Source organism: Delphinus delphis, chromosome 9, assembly GCF_949987515.2.
Source record: "Delphinus delphis chromosome 9, mDelDel1.2, whole genome shotgun sequence".
NCBI lineage: Eukaryota > Metazoa > Chordata > Mammalia > Artiodactyla > Delphinidae > Delphinus > Delphinus delphis.
The window spans coordinates 100,586,016-100,606,326 of NC_082691.1; the positions used below are offsets into that span (position 1 = coordinate 100,586,016).

General features: G+C 55.5%; 1 protein-coding gene across 1 annotated transcript; it reads left to right on the forward strand.

Moving 5' to 3' along the window:
- ZNF775 (zinc finger protein 775) lies at nt 1–19,955 on the forward strand. The gene is made up of 3 exons (XM_060020043.1): nt 1–85; nt 10,035–10,115; nt 17,601–19,955. Exons 2-3 carry the CDS (start codon nt 10,082–10,084, stop codon nt 19,118–19,120), a joined length of 1,554 nt encoding a protein of 517 aa, XP_059876026.1. The 5' UTR covers nt 1–85; nt 10,035–10,081; the 3' UTR covers nt 19,121–19,955.
- Nucleotides 19,956–20,311: the final 356 nt, after the last annotated feature.

The window sequence follows — 20,311 nt, forward strand, 5'->3', positions numbered from 1 at the left end:
CCCCGGGACTGGCGGGGCCGGGGAGCTCAGTGCCCAAGTCGCCCCGGGGTGGCAGTTCCCGTTAACCTTAGCCACAAAGTCAAAGGTATTTATTCCCGTCCCCTCCCTCCGAGTCCCTCTGAATCCGGGCGGGGAGGGGCGTGCGGAGGGACGGACCGTGCCGCGGGGCCAGCGTCCGGCCCCGCTCCTCCCGCGCTGTCTCCACCCAGACTCGGGCTGGAGGCGGCCTCGGGGTCCCCCGAGCGCCCCGCGTTCTCAGCCCCGAACTTTACCCCCGCACAGCTCACGGGGAAAGGGGCCCGGGTCGTGCGTGGGAAGGGGCTTCAGGCCGGGTCAGAGCTGGAGCGGGGCGGGAGAGCGGGAGAGGCGCGGAGGTGAGCGCGGGGACTGCCCCCCAGCTCCTCCGGGCGCGCTCTGCTAGAGCCTGTCCCGATATTCGGGAGCGGTGTCAGCCTCCCCCAAAGATCGAGTTCCTGCAGGGCGGGAACCCCAGTGCTCGCCGCAGAGTGACACATAGTAGGTGCTTAATAAATGATTAAATGAGTGGGCCTGAGGATCGGGGGCGAGAACAATGAGAGGGAAGCACCACAGAAACTGGAGGAGTGTGTGTAGGGGTCTCCCCGAAACCTCCATCCTAGGAAGACAGGCATAGGAGCCAAGATCTCAGTGGGGCTGGGGGTAGGCGCTGGGGGTTTCTTCCCTCGTGAAGGTGGAGGGTATAGAGATGCCGCCCCCTCCAGCCCTTTGGGAGGATGGAGCCTGGTGTGTGTCTTGGTCCACCAGACCTGGGGTGGGGTGTGGTCAGAGCCCCGACTCGAGGCCGGCTATGTCCAGGCTCCACTATTAGGTGTGCATTTTGGGTCCAGGTGTTCATCTGTAAAATGAGAATATTAGAGGGTATTAGTCTCCTTTCAATACTAAGGTTCCATGACTCTATGCTTCTAATCTGTTTTGGACTTAAGTTTCTTTCATCTAAATGTGCCTTTGTTAAAATTTTTATGAATGGTTTACAGCATGCTGGACCTTGTGCTGGGTGTTGGGGAGAGAGAAACACTCCCTGTGTTAAGATGCTTACAGTCTTCTTGTGGAGACAAATTATTATTATACTATGTAGGTGGTACTGGGTTGGGTGGGTGCACAGGTTAAACAGAGAAGGGCCCCTAACTGAGCCTGGTGTATCCACAAAGGCTTCCTGGTGAAAGTGATCGTGGCTCTGGGCTGGGCAGGGAAGAGTTGGGCAAGGGTATTCCAAGACTGATCACAGGTGTCCCTAGACACGGCAAGGTCAGGGGGTTGCATCTGGGGACAATGGGGGTAGGTTGGTGGTACAGTGAGAGGTGAGCAGAGGCCAGATTTTAAATGGTCTTGCCAAGAAATTTTTAGCAGTACCTGAAAGTGCTGGGGACCCACTGAAGTGTTTTAAGCAAAGTAGTAACATGTCTAAATTGTAATTTTAGGAAAATTGCTTTGCGTCTGGGTGGTGGATGGATTGGAGGGGCAAGATGAGGTATGATAGCAGTGCAGTCTCCAGGTGAGCAGTGCTGAGGCCTGAACCAAGGCAGCAGCGGTGGCAGACGCTGGAGGCATTAAAACAGCCCTGGTATGATTTAGTGACCTGTGGATTGTGGGGGCTGTGCTCTGCGGTAGTGAAAGGTGGTGGCAGTTTTGAGAGGCCTCATGAGTCCCGCCGGGAGGGGCAAAGGATGCCCAGGGCCAAGTGCAGAGCTGGTCCAGGCACCTGCTCCCCTGGTGAGGGTTAAGCTGAGGAGTCTAAGGTTTCCTAGGATGGGGGTGGCCTGCAAGGGAGGGTGGGCCAGGTGGGCAGGAGACCTGAGTTCTAACTTTCTCTGAGGCAGGGAATGTCCCCTCTGGGCCTTGCTTTCCTGATCCAAAAAGGGGGAAACACTCCTTATCCTTGCCGGGCTCCTTTGAATGCAGCAAGGGTGAAAAAGTGTTCATAAATCGAAATGTGACAATTGTCCAAATTGTTGTTAGTAGTTGCTTGCATCCCTTGCCTTCGATCCGGTAATGGGGGTCCCCAGGCCCTGGCGGGCTCCTGAGTCTTAGATTTGGGGCAGAAGAATGTGGGTGACGTTCTATCCTCTAAAGGGAGACAGGTGAGCAAAGACTGGGGATGGGGATGCCATGGGTGGGGGACAGGCCTGGGAGCGGGGAGGTGGGGGAGTGACAGTCCCAGCAAAGGTGTGCATGTTGGGCAGGGCAGGTGGGGCAGGGGTCCTGGAAGGAGGTGCCTTGGGGACTGGCAAGGGGTTGAATCCGGGACCTCTGGGAGGTGGGCGGGCATGATGGGATAAGGCAGCTGCCCTGGCTGCCCTGGCCGGCCCTGGACCTGGTTCCCAGGGAGTGCTGGCGGAAGCAAACTGAAGTCACTGAATTGGGCTCTTCCTATCAGTTCTGACAACTGGGTAGTGGGGAGGGGGTGATGGCAATGCAGTGACCTAAAAAGAATTCATCTTGCACCTTTGTGAACATTTTCGAGTCCTTTCGCAATGTTTCCCTCCCACTGCTTGATATAACAGTTCTGTACAGAGGACCAAGCATTATTTCCATTTGCAGATGGGGAAACTGAGGCCTAGGGAAGGAAAGTAGCTGGCCCGGGGTCACGTGACTAACCAGAAGCAAACCCGGTCCCAAGGTCTCTGGCCTCCCTGTCCTGGGCTCCTTACGCTACGTGTGGTCTTTCTGTGGGACGATGGCCTGCCCCGCCCTCTTCCTCCCCACCGCTGTCCCCTCTCCTGGGACTGAGGACCCCACGGTGCTTGGAAGGCTGAGGTCTGCAGATGCTGGAGTAGGAAGGGGGGGATGGGGAGAAGGGGGAGGACGGGCGAGGGCTTAGAAGAGGTAACAGTGAGGGTGCATGGGGACACCTGATCCGGTGGTGAGTAGATCTGGGAAGTCAGAGAGGAATGAGGGAGGAGCAGGGAGGCTGATGGGAGAGAAGGATGGGGTGGGGGCCCTGGAGGGGCTCGGGGATTGTTCTGGGAGTTGTAGAAGGATGCCGGGCATGCCTTATGCTGGGATGTGGGGGGGGAGGCAGGCTTCTAGGTGGTGGGTGGAGGTGACGCTCACCTGGTCTGGGCTAGGAACTCGGCCTGCCTGTCTGTCCTCTGGCACCGGGCCATAGAAGGTGGGAACAGCAGTTGCCCTGCCTTTCCAATACCATTTTAAAGCCACTTGTTGGGGATGGTTTGCATTTCCTCCTTGGTCAGAAACGCTGGAGGAGAGGAAAGTGAAGTGGGTGCAGGGATGGGGGACCGACGCCTGGAGAGAGCGCTGATTATCAAGAGATGGGCCAGAGCACAAGCCCAGGGACCAGCCTCGCGTGGGAGTGGCCTGCGTAGGACTGGCTTTGGGAGAGGGCCTGGGGGCTGTGCAGTCAGTCCTGGGAGACAAAGGCTACACCAGCTCCTCCCCGCGACAGAGTCCGGGTGTGAGGCCGCGGGGATCGCCTGAGCTGAGCCGGCAGAGCGTCCACGGCTCTCTTTAGTCCAGCCCCCTGCCTGGCGCTCAGGGCCCAGACCCGGCCCTGCTCTCCTTACCCCCGGCCCACAGCCTGGCCCGGAGGAGGCCGTCTCCCCACCCAGTCTCCATCTCCCGGGAGAGGTGGTACCTGGAGCTGCTCTGTCAGCACAGCTCTGCAGGTAGCCTTGACCGTGAAAGCTGTCCACGCCCGGTTCCTCTGCGAGGCGGGCCCCGTTGCTGAGCAGAGTTTGGGGTTCCTGTGTGGGCGCGGGGGGCCTCCAGAGATTCTGAAGCAGCTTGAAGGGTAACGGTTTAGGAAGGGTGGGCTGGCCATGGGGCGCTCGGAGAGAGGGCTCAGAACCTTCGGGTGTGGGTTGCTCTCAGGCCGCGAGAAAGAGAGAAAAGACCATTTCGAAAGTCTAGTGTGTACCCCAACCTGATGCTCACAGCAAGCCCCCGAAGCAGGCGTTTTCAGTCACCTTCGCCATTGGGAACCTAGGCCTAGAGGACAGGCGGGCTAGAACTCAGGGCTCCTGATCCTGGGTCCAGGCGTGCGTGGGCCTGAGGAGAGGGGCAGCCAATGCGAGTGCACTGCGAGGGGCAGACTCGGCCGAGGAGTCTGGGCTCAGGTTCCCAGGGGAGAGGGGAACGGCCTGCTGCCGCCTCCTGGCCAGACCCCTGCAGCGTGGCCTTGGGACTGGGGCTGCACTGGCCGGCCGGGCAGAGCCCTGTCCTCTTTCTAGGGCTTTCTGTGCCCCTCCAGCTTCTCCCCTCCAGCTGCAGCACTGCTGCCTCACGCCGCCCCCCTCCCCCCTCAGCCTACCCCACCGGTACCCCAGCAGGTGACTGTTCCCCATCACCTGCTGTCGCTCCCTCTCCTGGTGGTTGCATCGCCCCCTGAGCTCCGTTCCTCGGAGCAGTGGACCTGGAGGGATGGTCATGGATTGTGAGGTTACTTGTGTCAGCAGGGAGTCCATTGCTGTTTTCTGCAGTGTGAGAGGGGAGTGGTTTGTGCTCGTGCGGTTCCCGTGGGCACACTTGTGTCTCTGGATCTGTAGGCGTATGGGTGGATGTTTTAATATTTCAACCTCTCTGTACTTTGCATATGCAATTTTGCAGGTATTCTCATGTGTATGAGTATCTCTGTATTTTTGTATCTTTGAACGTTTGTGTACTTAGCCGCCTTGGATGTTAGATATGATCGTCTCTGGATATGTTTGTGTGCATTTAGTGTTTAGATCAGTTTCTTCGCGTATGCCTATGACTGTATTTTATCAATATTCTTTATTGAAGTATAGTTGATTCACAATGTTGTGTTAATTTCTGCTGTACAACAAAGTGATTCAGTTATACATGTATACATTCTTTTTTTTTTTTTTGTGGTACGCAGGCCTCTCCCGTTGCGGAGCACAGGCTCCGGACGCGCAGGCTCAGCGGCCATGGCTCACGGGCCCAGCCGCTCCGCGGCATGTGGGATCTTCCCGGACCAGGGCACGAACCCGTGTCCCCTGCATCAGCAGGCGGACTCTCAACCACTGCGCCACCAGGGCGGCCGTCTTTTTTTATATATTCTTTTCCATTATGGTTTATCACAGGATATTGACTATGTTCCTTGTGCTCTACAGTAGGACCTTGTTGTTTATCCGTTTATATATAAAAGCTGACATCTGCTAACCCTGATCTCCCACTCCATCCCTCCCCCAACCCCCTCCCCCTTGGCAACCACCTATGATTGTATATTTTAAATGAAACATCCACTGATAACTGAGATCCATTTCCCAGGCCGGGGACATCATTAACCTGTCCTGAGGTATTTGTTGTTGGTGATGAAGCACTGGGGCCAGAGGGGCCCCGTCTTCCCATTTCTTTCATTCGTTCATTCATTTATTCATTCACCCAGTATAAACTGAGCGCCTTCTGCGTCCCAGGCCCCGGCAGGCAGGGCCGCCGCCATCCTGGAGCTTTATGTCTAGTGCAGTGTTGCCCAGCAGAACTTCGTGAACCTGGAAGTCTTCTTTTCTGCTGGATGTTACGGTGGCTCTAGCCACGTGTGACTGTTGAACACTTGAAGCGTGGCCAGTGTGGATGAGAAACTGAATCTTAAACTTAATTTATACACACTTAAATAACCAACATGTGGGTCTAGAGGCCAGACTCCTGAAAATGAGGCCCTGGTGGCTTAAGGTTTGGGATACTCCGCACCTTCTCTTGGAGGCAGCATGGTCCAGGAGCAGGGCCTCTGGGTGGGGCAGGCCCACCCCAGTTCGCCGGTCCTGGCTCCAGCACTTACTGACTGTGTGACCTTGAGCAAACCGCTTAACGTCTCAGAGCCGTGCCTCCTTAGGACGAAGTGGGCGGAGCTTGCTGAGTGCCCGGTACACAGTTGGTCTCCCTGTCCCTACCGAGGCTTGGCTCGTCACCCCCTTTTCTTTCCAGAGCCAGGTCAATACCGAGGTGACCAGGGAAGCCCCCGCCCTCTCAGTGAATGAGGGAAGGACAGACAGTCTCCATCCCCCCGGAGGACTCCGAGAGCACACCCTCAGGGTGAGGGCTAGCTGGAGCCTGCGGGCCCTCGCCCATCCTCTTCCAAACACTGGCCTGGGCTGCTCCCCGGGGGACTTGAGCTACTGGTGTGAGGGCGGTCAGCTTGGTGGGCAGCGTACCTTGGGAAGACTGCCTCCTGTGCGCGGTTTCCTGTGGGGAGGGACTGTGCGCATGGGTGGACGGTGGCACATGGTGTCGCCCTGGGTGGGGCTCCTAGCTGAGCAGGGCCTGTGAGCTGGGCCTTCGGCTGGAGTTGGGGAGATGCATCCCTCAAAGCCTGAGCTACTGGTGGAGGGCACGTGGCCGGTCCCCACTCTACTGGTGACAGAGGGCACACGAGGCGCCATCTCCTTCCTCCCCATACGGGGCCTGAGTCTGTGAAGAGAGGTGTACTTGGCTGGTGGAAAAGGTCCAGGGCCCTGAGATCTGGAGACGTGTCCCTGCACCGCCTCTCCCGGCCCGTGGCCTTTGTGTACCCCCAGCTGCTGTCTGCCTTCCCCCCAAATTTCTGCTAAGATCGAAGCCCCTTTGTTACCTTCCCTGCCCCCAGACCTCAGCACCTGCCCCAGGCCACAGTCCCGCCTTGTGTGGCGCGGCAGTTGTCACGGCAGCTGTCCCGCAAAGCCTCCCCGTCAAGGGGCTCTCATCCCAACTGCGGCCTGACCCAGAGCCAGGGGCTGGGAAGGAGGAGGTGACTGGGGCCCTGTCCTGGGACCCACCCCCTGCGTGTGTCCCACCCTCCAGGGGACCTGCTGGGCAGGGAGGGCAAAGATTATCAGAGATTGGGGTCGGGGAGCTGGGTGATAGACCAGGTGGCCCTTAGGGACTCGGTGTGGGCACTGGTGGATGGGGATCGGCCCCCGTTGCCTCCTGTTTTCTGGCCAGGGTCTTCTGCTGGGCGGCCTGCTCGCCGTGTCCCTGGGCCTCTCTCTCTCCAGTCAGCTGAGTGATGTGTCTGGTGGGGCGAGAAGAGGTGTGCAGTGCGGTGCATCAGGGTGGGGTGTGCGGGGGCCTGGTCGGCCTGGAAAGACGCTGCCACACGCAGGGACCTTCTGCCGTTTGGCTTGTCTCAGGGGTTTGTCTGAGGGCACCCGTTGGCCTGTTTTCCAGACACATCCCACCTGAGCACACAGGTGGAGATGGGCCCCCAAGACATAGCCCCTGCCCCCTGTTCCTGTCCCCTGCCCTCTCCTTTCTTCCTTCTTCCCCTCGGGCCCACGAGGGTCCTTTCCTTCCATTTCCACTTCTGTTCTTTCTCGGACCATGAGCTCTGGTGCAGCTCAGAGACTCCCTGTGAACTGGTCACCAAGAATTGAAGCCCTTCTGCCACCCGAGGCGATTTTGAGTCCATAATACCTCTTAAGACAGAACGGATCGAGTAGGACCGATTTGATTTGGCTCAAGGGGCCTCAGTTGTGTTGTGTAGGGGTTTGTGAATGAGCCCAAGTCCCACCCGCTGTCCTTGCCCTGAGTTGTGGCCCGAGCCTCCACCCCCCGTCTGAGGTTCCCCATAGCAAAGCGGCCTCTTTGTCCGCCAGTCCTCTGAGTCTCCTTAGGCAGACATTAAATCTCCAGTTGGTGAGAGGCTACCCCACGGCCTGGGATGCAGAGTGACCCGGAAGGAAAATGTGGTGCTAAGGCAGGAGCATTGGCACCCGTCAGGGGCTCCAAGGGGGGATCTTCTCCTGCCCTCATTTGTGGCCCCCTTTTCTCTGCACCGCAGGCAGGTTTCAGTGTCTATAGTAACCCACAGCAGGAGCGCGTAACAGACCCCTTTTGGGGAAATAGAACTAAAAACCAAATCTCCTGCCAACTCAGAAAAACTCCCTGCAAAAGTAGGAGAGAAAGAAAACAAGTTTTTAACTGAATAAGCATTAGACTGGAATGTGGTGCACATCACAGGCAATTTGCTAAGAGACTGTAGACAGAAATCTCACCTGTTACACAGTCCAGCAGGGGCGACCCCACTGCACACGTGTTCTCCAGGGAAAGTCCTTGGGTAAGAGGACTTGACCGTTTGTCACACACAGTTCACCCTAAATTCGCCTGGAATTGGGAGGCCACCCGTGATAGCTAATTGCCTTTATGCAAAGGAAACATCCACTTCTTGTATCCTGGTGACGGGAGGAGGTTTGCAGCCTGGAGCCCGGTGCTGCTGGAGAGTTAGGCTCCCACCTCCCACGGGCAGGGGACACTGGCCGCTGTTGCCTTGATGTTTGCATTTCGGAGAGATGGCTCCCAGGTCCTCGAGAAAGGCAGTCCTGGGTTGTAAAGCCGGCAAGAGGCTTAGTGAGCTTTAAAAAGGTTTACATGCACCTCAAAGGGGCAGAGAAAGAACTTCCAATTAGAAGTTTTCTAAAGAAAATACTCTGAAAGAAAGGGGAGGGTTCTCTTTCCCTTTCTGCACCAGGGAGGGTGAGTTTTCTATTTCTCAGATTTGTATCTCCCTGACACCCCTGCCCCCCACCTCTCCGGGCAGGGTCCACATCTCCAGCCTGGGTCCCTGTGCCCGGAGTAGCCGCTGGAAGGGGACCTGGGAGAAGGAAGCGGGGAGACCCTTAGAATGGGGTTTCTGGGAGGCTCTCCGGGGCCCGAGGTGTGGAGCAAGGGGAGGCTGGCTTCCCCGAGCCCGAGCGGTGGCCGAGGAGAGGTTCCTGGTCCTGCAGCGTGAGCCCAGCCTCCCGTCTCGTGGGACAGAGGCTGGCGCCTGTTTGGGAGTGCAGGGGGTCCAGGGGTGCAGGCGTAGGAAACGAGATCCCCGACCTCGGGGGGGGTGGCGCCCACAGCACCACGTGCAGCGGCCACATCCCTGAGCGCACGTAACCAGCAGCATGTTCGTGCCACACACGGCTGTTTGGTGCCCTCCACGTGTGGGCTCTGGCCCGGACCCTGGCACTCGGCAGTGAGCCCGGGAAGTCCTGTCCTCGATTCCTGTCGGGGAATGAGCAGAGAAGTAAATATCCTGTCCGGTGGCGAAAAGTGTCAGGGAGGAATGGGAGGTGGGGCTAGGGTTGTGACTTTACACGGGGCTGCCAGGGAAGGCCACTCAGAGGAGGTGACGTTTAGGCTGGGGCCTGGAAGGGGCAGGGGCCACGCCAAGGGGTCAGAGCAGCAGGACCCGTCCCAATCACGTTCCAGGCACCAAATGAGCCAGTCGGGAGATGTTCAAAAGACTGAAGAGGGGGCTCCCCTGGTGGCGCAGTGGTTGAGAGTCCGCCTGCTGATGCAGGGGACACGGGTTCGTGCCCCGGTCCGGGAAGATCCCACATGCCGCAGAGCGGCTGGGCCCGTGAGCCATGGCCGCTGAGCCTGTGCGTCCAGAGCCTGTGCTCCGCAACGGGAGGGGCCACAACAGTGAGAGGCCCGCGCACCGCAAAAAAAAAAAAAAAAAAAAAAAGACTGAAGAGTAAAAAAAGATGAGCCCCAGATTGGTGGATGAGGAATCAGGTCCCTAGGACCCAGGTTGGCCACGTGTGTTCTTGCCCGGGGGTCGGGGGTGGCTGTGAGGCCCCAGAAGGGTTTGCGGGGGAACCTGGACGGGGGCTTTGAGAGATGGGGTGGCTGGCGATTTTGGAGGGACGGTTCTTCCCTCCAGGGTGTCCTCGTGACCACGTTGCAGGGTAGGGGGTGTCTCTAAACTTATCTGAGTTTCCTGGTTCTCTCTTGTGGCATCCTTCACACCCCACCCCGCAGGTGATGAGAGTGTGGGCATGAGGCTCTGGTCTGGGAGTTAGAAGCCCAGGGACCTTGCCCAGCTCTGCCGTTCGGCCACCTCTGTGACTTGGGGCATGTCAGCAGCCCTCTCTGGCCTCAGTTTATTCTTCATAAAATGGGAATTATACACATTTTACCTGCCTAGCAGGTATATGTGCTTTAAAAAAAAATCCTGCTCATTTCGACAGAGGTCATAGAAAAGCTTTTGAAAAAGAGGGACTGCTTCCCATGAGTGGCATTCGTCCTTGTCCCACAGGCCAACTCTCTTTCCTTTGCTCCCATCTCACCCACAGACGGCCGGGCAGGGAGCCGCCGTGCTGATGCCGAGGGACCTCCGGGGATGGAGAGTGGCCTGGCTGGCGACAGCAGCACAGGTAAGAGAAGAGGGGCAGGTGGGAGCCCACCACGGCCCCCTCCCCAGCCCTGTCTTCCCTGTCTCTCTGTAGCTGAGCAGGAGTTGCTGGTGGCCTGTAGAACCCCACGGTGGGACCAGGACACTGAGGTCACGTCCAAGGATGGAGCAAACACAGACTAGGGGGCTAAGAACTGACAAAGCCCAGCCTGTGCTTGCCAGGCAGGGACACACACACACGGACACACACACACACACGGACACACACACACACGGACACACACACACACACGGACACACACACACACGGACACACACACACACGGACACACACACACACACGGACACATACACAAGGACACACACTCACACACACACACACACCCCGTGCAGAAATCTGCTGGGGGAAGATCAGGTGTTTGTCAAGCGCTAGATCAGGGAGTGCGTGGTGTTGGCGCTGATCACACGCCGAAAGCCAGCGCTCTGGGGAGGACACGTGGTCGCAACAAGCCCTGCTGGTGGTTGGTCAGGAGGGTGTCTCCAGTTCAGTCCATTAAGCTTCCCGGGGTCACACAGTTCATGGTCTGTGTCAGCTGATGCCCTTGGAGCCGGTGGTGAGGAAACACAGCAGTTAGTCCTGGTGTCTGCCGGGCAGGGGGCAGGTGCCGCTGAGAGTGGGAAGTACCCTGTGGAGACCCCTCCCCAGCCACCTGCTTCCCGCTTCTGGGATGGAGCAGCCCCAGGTCTGAGACCCGCTCTCAGCCTCTGTGGCAGGCCCTGTTCTGGGTGTAGCTGGACTGCACGGTGGCTCTGGCCCCGGGAGAGGGGACCGGCCCAGGCCTGGGAACTCTGCCCCTCGCTCAGCACAGTGACCAGGCTCCTTTACCTCCCACCCCTTCCAGGGGAGTTGCCCTATGGACCCCAGAGCCCCCGCCCTCCCAGGACAATCCCTGCAGTGGGCCTAAGATGAGACAAAAATCAGGCAATTGGATAAAAAAGAAACAAAACACCAGCTCAGAGGAGGCAGTATGATATATGGACACCACACTGTTCTGGGCAGTGAGTTCAGCCACCCCACTTCCCAGTCCCCCCCAACCCCTGCCCCAGGCTGTCGCTTTGAACGCTGAGAGCCCTCGAGGTGTGTGTGTGTGTGTGTGTGTGTGTGTGTGTGTGTGTGTGTGTGTGTGTGTGTGTGTGTGGCTGACATTACAGTAATTACAGGAAAACCTAGGGCAGACGGTTCCAAACATTTCAGCTGAAGGACCCTTTTGCCCACGTAAACTCATAAGGGAGATCCTAATGCAGACGTGAGAGATGGGCTCCACCAGGGCCTTCTCTGCCCCGTACCGCAGCTGCAGCTTCGGGAAGAGGTAGAAAAACACCGGCCTGGACCCTGGAGCCACTGGGGCCTGGGGGCCCCCGTGAGCTCAGCCTCCACAGGCTGCCACGCCTGCTGGCCAGGCTGAAGGAATGACTCTTCTGGAAAGCCAGAGTTTTCAGATAATTGGGAGCTTACCTCTTTCAGGTACCTTTTACTTTGTATTTATTTTATATGTTTTTTTAAATTGTGGTGAAATATATTATACATAACATGAAATTTACCATTTTAACCGCTTTTAAGGGTACGGTTCTGTGGCCTGAAGCACATTCACGTTGTGGCGCCGCCATCACCACCAGCCATTTCTCAGATTTTCCCGTAATGTCAGAAACTACCCATTAAGCAATAGCTCTCCTTGTAGCACCTTTTTATCTTATCTGAACCATTTAGAGCTTTTTACGCTGACTGAGGACCAGTACCTTTGGGACAGGCAGGCACAAGCCTGTTTTCCTCTGTATCAGCGCCTGATCCCTACGGGAAGGTGCCCGTGACGACTGAAGTCCCAGCAACACACGTCACAGGTCTACACGCGCCACCCCTGGGCTTCAGGGCCTCCTCATGCAACCCAGCCACTGTGATGGATATCAAGGCCAGGTTTGATCAGGGGAAGGCAGTGGCTTTTGTGGGGCTCTGGGGCACTAGTGGGTGCCCTGTCGCGTGGGGACAGTGGTGCCCCTCTGACTGGAGTATGTTTTGGATTCAGTACATGACCACCAATTTGGACAGCTAGCCCTGTTAAATACTGCCGCTGGCCAACAGTTCAGTGCATCTAAGGAAACATTCTTTGAATCAGTGAAGCTCATTACCCATGCGTTTTCGATTCCTGCCATACCCAATTTAAATCACTACTTTCATTTTCAAATTATTCCTCCTGATAAAATGACCTCTCACAACCGAACATCTGGGGAGGCCTCACAGCGTCATCTCGCCAGGTGGAAAGCTGGCCCCTTGCAGGTGCTTTCTGTGACCCTCCCACCCTGCCACCTCTGCCCCCACGGGCACCACATCGGTTTCTTTGCCCCCACGTGGCCAGTGAGTCTGTGGAGTGGAGCAGAGCTCTTTGGCCTCAAAACTAAAGGCCACCAGATTAGAGGGGAGGTTTTCTCTTTATTTCCTAAGATATTTTAAAGACTTAAAAATTATAATGTTTGAATTTTTATGAGAATATTCAAATAACACATATAAAGTGTGAGTCCCCTTTGACTTCTCCATCTAGTCCTGCTATGGTCCATATCACCTGCAGGGTGGCCACCGTCTTGCGTTTGGTGTGAACCGTCCTGGCTCGGGCATGTGTATGTACAGAGAGGTATGGTTTTATTTTCCATAAGTTGGATCAGACGACTGATACTGATTTTCAGTTTTGTTTTTTTCTCTTAAAGTGTTTTCGAAATCTTTTCACACGAGCATATATAGCTCTTTTCAATCGCTGCGTAGTATTCCACATTATGACGGGAGTGAAAATTTTATTAGACTATTATTGATGGGTCATTAGGTTGTTCCCCCCTTTTTCCTAATTACAGATAGCACTTCAGTGACTATACTTAGGCGTTCCTCTTTGGACTCACATGTATTTCTTAGGATAAACACCTAGAGTGAAATTGCTGGGTGGAAGACGTGCAAGATTGTACACACTTATAATTTTAATAAGCACTGTCAAGTCGTCCTCAAAGAGTCTGAATTCGTTTAGGCCCCCAACATATCCATGTTGTACTTATCCTCCTATGTAATTTCCATGTGTATTGTGAAGTCGGGATATTATCAACCTCTTCAGCATTTGCTGCTCTGATGGGTGAAAAGATGCTACACTGTTATTTTGCACTTTGCTGGTTACTAGGGAGGGTGTACCTCTTTCCATCGTATCTATAGGAGTCCTCTATATACTCGGGATAGACGTGTGCTGTCCTGTAGGTGGCCAATAGGCACATACGGTTATTTAAATTTAAATTTAGATTTAAATTAAAAAAAGTAAGTTCAGTTCCTCGGCAGTACTAGCCACATTCCAAGTGCTCTGTAACCACCTGCGGCTAGAGGCCACATGTATCAGACAGCTTGGATGTAAAATGTTTTCACTCTGTGGAAAGCTCTGTTGGAAAAGGCTGCCCCACACGATCATTTCTAGTTTGCTCATATGCAGTATCCTTTGTCGTACAGGGGTTTTAAATTTAGTTTTTATGTTTTGCATCCTGTTGAAGAAGATTACCAATTACCTCTAGATTCGAAACAAATTCTCCTAATTCTTCTAATACTGTATTTGCTGCTTTTAAACCAGCACTTAAATCCATCTGGAAATGATCTTTTTTTTTTTTTTTTTTTGTGGTATGCGGGCCTCTCACTGTTGTGGCCTCTCCCGTTGTGGAGCACAGGCTCCGGACGTGCAGGCTCAGCGGCCATGGCTCACGGGCCCAGCCGCTCCATGGCATGTGGGATCTTCCCGGACCGGGGCACGAACCCGTGTCCCCTGCATCGGCAGGCAGACTCTCAACCACTGCGCCACCAGGGAAGCCCTATTCTACACTTTTAATGGTTGTTTTTAGCTTTTTTTTTTTAGTGGTGGGAGGGACTCTCACTTACAGCCTCACCTCACCTGGCTCACTATGGAACAGCCATGTCAATACAACTGCATCAGTCAAGACTTTTATTAACTGCACTTTATTTTTTAGAGCAGTATTAGGTTTACAGAGAAAATGTGCAGAAACGACGAAGAGTGCCCTATACCCTTCTCTACAGTTCCTCCTGTCATTAACATTTTGCATGAGAATGGTGCAGTTTTTACAATAGATGAACCTTTATTAACACATTTGTATTAAATAAAGTCCATAGTTTGCATTAGGGTTCACTCTTTGTGGTGTACATTCTGTGGACAGATGCTTAATGTCCTGTACCTACCATTACAGTATCGTACAGAGGAGTTTCACTGCCCTAAAAATCCTCTGTGCTCTGCCTGTTCATCCCTTTGCCCCTGACCCTTCAACCCCTGGCAACCACTGATCTTTTTACTGCCTCCACAGTTTTGCCTTTTCTAGAATGTCATATAGTTGGAATCATACAGTGTGTAGCCTTTTCAGATTGGCTTCTTTCACTTAGTCATATGCATTTAAGTTTCCTCCATGTCGTTTCATGACTTGAGATCTCATTTCTCTTTATCACTGAATAATACTCCACTGTATGGTGCAGCACTGTTTATCCATCCACCCAATGAAGGACATCTCTTGGATGCTTCCACGTTTTGACTGTTATCGATAGAGCTGCTGTGAACATCTGTGTGCAGGTTTTTGTGTGGACATAAGTTTTCAGCTCCTTTGGGTGAATACATAGGAGAGTGATTTGTTGGATCGTATGGTAAGAGTATCTTTAGTTTTGTAAGAAACAGACAAACTGTCTTCCAAAGTGGCCGTAACATTTTGCATTCCCACCAGCAATGAATGAGAGTTCCTGCTGCTGCACATCCCTGTCAGCGTTTGGTGGTGTCGGTGTTTTGGATTTTAGCCATTCTAATGGATGTGTGGTGATAGTATTTTAGCTTTTAATGTTGCATAAGCCAAATTCTTCCTTGCTCATTTTTAGAATTTCTGGGTGATTTACACACATAGTAAATGTTATAATTTACTTAATTAGGATTACACTGGATTTAAACATTTTGGTATGGAGAGCTTTTATCTAGGAATATGATGTACCTGTTGTTTTATTTACATTTCATCCCTTCAGTAAAGTTTAATAGTTTTCTTTATGTTTTGCTGATATATTAGGTATACTTACAGTTACTTTATTGCCATTTTAAAAAGGTATGAATTTTAATGTTTTTTATCTGGCAGTTTTGTTGAAACTTTTATTTCTAAAACTTCATCAGTGGATTCTCATACACATTCTAGGTTAATAATTATCAGCAAATGACAGTTCTCTCCTCCTTTCCGAGATTTATATATACCTTTCTTTTTTCACCTTGCTCCTAACTTGAATAGGCTTCTAATCTTTTGCCTTCGGTTATAACATTTGCTGCCGTTTCTAATACAGCTCCTTTGTCAACGTAAGAAAATGTCCTTATGTTCCTAGTTTGCTAAGAGCTTCCTTCCTTCCTTTTTTCTTTACCCCTCCCTCTCTTCTCCTCCCGCCTTTCCCTTTTCCTTCTCTCCCTCCAGAAGTGATGTTGAATTTTATCCTGGGACTTTTTCACATCTATTGAGATAGTATAAGGTTTTTAATGTTTAAAAGGCTAATGTCATGAACTGTGTTGAGTCATCTTCACTTTCCTGGAGAAGACCCAGCAAAGCCCTGATAGATCGTTCTCTTAACGCCGCCACACTTGCTCTGCCAGTGTTTTTGCTTGTTTGTTTTTTGCATCTACTTTCAAAGAACGATAAACCTATAATTTCCTGCTACCCCACCCTTGTCTTATTCTGGGTCCTGTTAACATGTGAGCTTCCCCCCGCCCCCTGCCCCAGTCATGGTCACAGTTTATGTAAGCTGGGAAGAGTCCTTGCCGTGAAGTTTTAGTAGAACCTCTTTGTACGGTTCAGAGGCCAGTTACCCATTTTCGAGGTTGAACTTTAGCTTTCTTTTCAGTCTCTTCTAATTGTTTCTATAGACATGGTTTCTACCTTTTCTTGAGTCAGTTTTGTTAATTTATTTTTCCTCGCAGAATCATCCATTTTATATAGATTTTTCAAATTGATGTAATGTCTATACATGGTATTTTGGGATTTATCAGAATCCTTTTTCTATCTTTATGTTCCCTTTATCCTATCATCTCTGCTTTTGTCTTTATTAATTCCTTCCTCTTACTTCCTTAGGGTTTGCTTTGTTGTATTTTTAATATTGGCAGCGTTTTTTTGTTTTGTTTTTTTTCCCGGCTGCGTTGGGTCTTGTTGCTGCGCGCGGGCTTTCTCTAGTTGCGGCGAGCGGGGGCTACTCTTTGTTGCAGTGCTCTGGCTTCTCATTATGGTGGCTTCTCTTGTTGAGGAGCACGGGCTCTAGGCGCGCGGGCTTCAGTAGTTGTGGCTCTCAGGCTCTAGAGCGCAGGCTCAGCAGTTGTGGTGCGTGGGCTTAGCTGCTCCGTGGGGGCGTGGACTCGTCCCGAACCAGGGATCGAACCCGTGTCCCCTGCGCTGGCAGGTGGATTGGCAACTGTTTAGAATTTCTCTTCTTTGTTCCCAACTGTTTCATTTATTTTTTATTGAACATAAACTTTTTCTTGAAGTGTAACACAGAAAAGTGCACAGGTCGCAGGCTGTATAAATTCCCCAAGTGAACACGCCCATGTAACCAGCACCCAGGTCCAGAAGGAGAACATTGCCAGAGCCCCAGAAGTGCCCCAGGCCCCCTTCCAACCACAGTGCCCTCTGTCAGGGGGCCGTTACCCTTCTAACTCGCCCATTAGTTGCCAGCTTTCGACCTACGTATAAATGGAATCAGACAGTCTGGATGCAGTGTCTACGGGAAACCTTTTCCATCATGGCTTATGTCCATGAGCGCAGAAGCAAAGCACCCTCTGACCTGAGCACAGTGTAAGGGGTGGGTTCGCAGCAGAGTGCGCTGCTGCTGCGTAGGATTCGTTTAGTACAAGGACGACGCAACACGTATTCTGGGTGCTGAGACCTTTCTGGCCTACTTTCTTGTTCATGGTTTCGTTGAAGAAAGGTGAGGTTGCCAAGAAGGTAAGGTGCGCACGCACCACGGCTGCTGCCCCGGAGAGGCCTGGCAGTGATGCGGGGCTTGGCTGCCCAACCCCTGGGGGGACTGGACGTGCACTCGTCCAGAGAGTGTCCAGCACATCCGTCCCCTTAGGAAGAGAAGGAGATGTTTTGAAACTTGACCACTTTCTGCTTGCTTCCTGCGTCGGAAGACTCCCCTGGGCCTCAGGGTGGAGGAGGCGGGCAGCGGGGTCGTTGGCACAGCAACGCTCACCTATCGTTTCTTCCTTGTCTTTTTTCTTTGCCCTCCTGCACACCCCAGTCTCCCCTTTATTGTCCTTTCCACCCTCCCTCCTCTCTTCTTCCTCTTCATCCTTTCCTCCCGCCCCATTTTCTGCCAAGCTCTGCCCTCCCGACGCGTCTTCCCTCCCTCCCGCCCTTTCCCTCCACCCCACCGAGCACCGAATGACTCTCGCCGTCTCTCTCCCTCTGCCTCCGGCAGGAGATGTGCTGGTCATGAAGATCAAGCAAGAGAAGCCAGAGTGGCTGCTGCAGGCGCTGGGGCCACAGGCCGCGCTTTCCCAGAAGGATAAGGAGAACATTTTCCAGCAGCGTCGGAGCCTCCCGCCATGCCAGACCGTGGGGAAGCCTCGAGCCTGGGGGGGACAGGAGGAGACTGGGGGTCCAAGGTGGGCCCCTCCCCTCGAGCAGGACGGCGGGCCGGCAGGCCGGGCTCCGGGGGTGACCCCCAGCCCCCTGCGCCCCGCTCTTTCTGCCGGCGAGGGTCACTTCGTGTGCCCGGACTGCGGGAAGAGGTTCAGCTGGTGGTCGACCTTGAAGATCCACCAGCGCACCCACACCGGCGAGAAGCCGTACCCGTGCGGCAAGTGCGGCAAGAGCTTCAGCCAGAAGCCCAACCTGGCGCGCCACCAGCGGCACCACACGGGCGAGCGGCCCTTCTGCTGCCCCGAGTGCGCTCGGCGCTTTAGCCAGAAGCAGCACCTGCTCAAGCACCAGAAGACCCACTCCCGGCCCGCCACCCACCCGTGCCCCGAGTGCGAGCGCTGCTTCCGCCACCAGGTGGGCCTCCGCATCCACCAGCGCGCGCACGCCCGGGACCGCCAGGGCACCCGCGCTGGGCTGCAGACGCTGCTCCGGGACGCCACGGCCCACCGGGGCTGTCGCCCGCGGCCGGGGCCCCGGCGGGGGCGCCCCGAGTGGGCCTGGCTGGGGCTCTGCCAGAGCTGGTGGCGCCAGCCCGGGGCCCGGACCGCCGCCCCCGCCGAGCCGCGCCAGTTCATCTGCAACGAGTGCGGCAAGAGCTTCTCGTGGTGGTCGTCGCTGAACATCCACCAGCGCATCCACACGGGCGAGCGGCCCTACCCGTGCCCCGAGTGCGGGCGCCGCTTCAGCCAGAAGCCCAACCTGACGCGCCACCTGCGCAACCACACGGGCGAGCGGCCGCACCCCTGCGCGCACTGCGGCCGCAGCTTCCGCCAGAAGCAGCACCTGCTCAAGCACCAGCGCACGCACCTGCCCGGCGCCCCGGCCGCGCCCCGCCCCAGCCGCGCCGCGCTGCGGGCCCACCAGCAGGCCCACGCCGCCGCCGCCGAGCCGCCCGCCCAGGGCGCCCCCGGCCTGTTGCCGCCGCCGTCGCGCGGCCCCTCGCCGGCCCGGGGGCCCGGGGACGTGCCGTGGGGCCGGGCGCGGGCGGGTGGGCCGGGCGAGCCGCGCCAGTTCATCTGCAACGAGTGCGGCAAGAGCTTCTCGTGGTGGTCGGCGCTCACCATCCACCAGCGCATCCACACGGGCGAGCGGCCCTACCCGTGCCCCGAGTGCGGGCGCCGCTTCAGCCAGAAGCCCAACCTGACGCGCCACCGGCGCAACCACACGGGCGAGCGGCCCTTCCTGTGTGCCTCCTGCGGCCGCGGCTTCAGCCAGAAGCAGCACCTGCTCAAGCACCAGCGCGTTCACCGGGGCGCCCTGGCGCCCACCCCCAGCGCCAAGGGCGCGGCGCTCTAGGGGGCCTGGACCCAAGCAGACCCATGGGCGGGATGGGATGCTTGCGTGGTGCGTCTGGGGAATGACCAGGAATGGTGGCTTTTAGAACCCCAGGGGGTAAGACCCTATCAAAAGGTGCTTTCTTCAAGGCTCTCAGACCTGAGAACAGAATTCCACAAGCATCCCAAAACGGGGGCCGGGAAAAGTCCCGGGAAGGGCTGAGGGAGGAGGTAAGATCAGACATCCTCACCCTGGAGCCTGGATGTGTCTGTGATGGTTGAGGCCCGTCTGTGTCCTTCCTTGGAGGTGGGACGGCAGCCCTCGGGCATTGAGTGCGGGGGCTGTCGACGGCCCTGGGCGAGGCTCCCTGGGTGAGATGGCGCAGGTCTGGACTGGTCAGCTGCAGCACCAGCCAGCTGCGCTCAGCTGTCAGATAGCCCAGGGGCGTCCCTGTGGGGGAGTCTCAACAGACTGAGTGATACCCAGATGGGAGCTGGGGCTGGGGAGGGGCACGCCTATGCCCGTGCGAGGCCAGTGCTGAGCACTTAATGGCTACTCAAGACATGTTTTTGGAAGGAGGGAATGGTTTGATGGTCCTCAACACCAAGTGCCCCGCTGCCCAGGGTGCTGTGGTGGCCGGCTTGACCCTAGAATGGTGTGTGTGTGTGTGTGTGTGTGTGTGTGTGTGTGTGTGTGTGTGTGTGTGTGTGACGGTCAGGGGCTGGGACTGGGGGGCGGGGGTGGTCTCCGCTGGGGTTTGGTACCTTGGGGAGGGACCTGCAGCGGGAGAGCAGCGAATGTGCTGCCCTGACTCGGCGGGCGCTGCCCGGATCCCTATCAACGCCGGTGTTGCAGAAGAGAGAAATGAAGGACTGATTGTCTCATGTGGTCTCCTTTCTAAGCCGCCCTTCCTGTTCTCTGGGTCCTTGTGTGCTCGGAGGGATCCATTTGCCCCAGGACGAGGGCAGGGAGCTTTGGCCATGAGCACAGCCAGTCCCCATGGCCAGTTCTTGCTGGGGGTGGAGGGCAGTATTCTCTCCCCTGTTCCCTCTCCAAGACAATTTGATCACTTCCCACATACCCCCCTTGACCTCTAGCCCCTCAAAAGTCACCCCTCGTACCCTTCCAAAAGCAGGGTCGGCTGGGGCCCTAGTGCTAGCAGAAGAGCCCGGGGCTCCAGCCTGGCTGTAGCCTTGGACCATGTCTTCCCAC

Coding starts and splice junctions, on each gene's coding strand:
- ZNF775 (XM_060020043.1), top strand. CDS start 10,082: ATGGAGAGTGGCCTGGCTGGCGACAGCAGCACAG. Junction 10,116..17,600: donor GGCTGGCGACAGCAGCACAG/GTAAGAGAAGAG, acceptor TGCCTCCGGCAG/GAGATGTGCTGGTCATGAAG.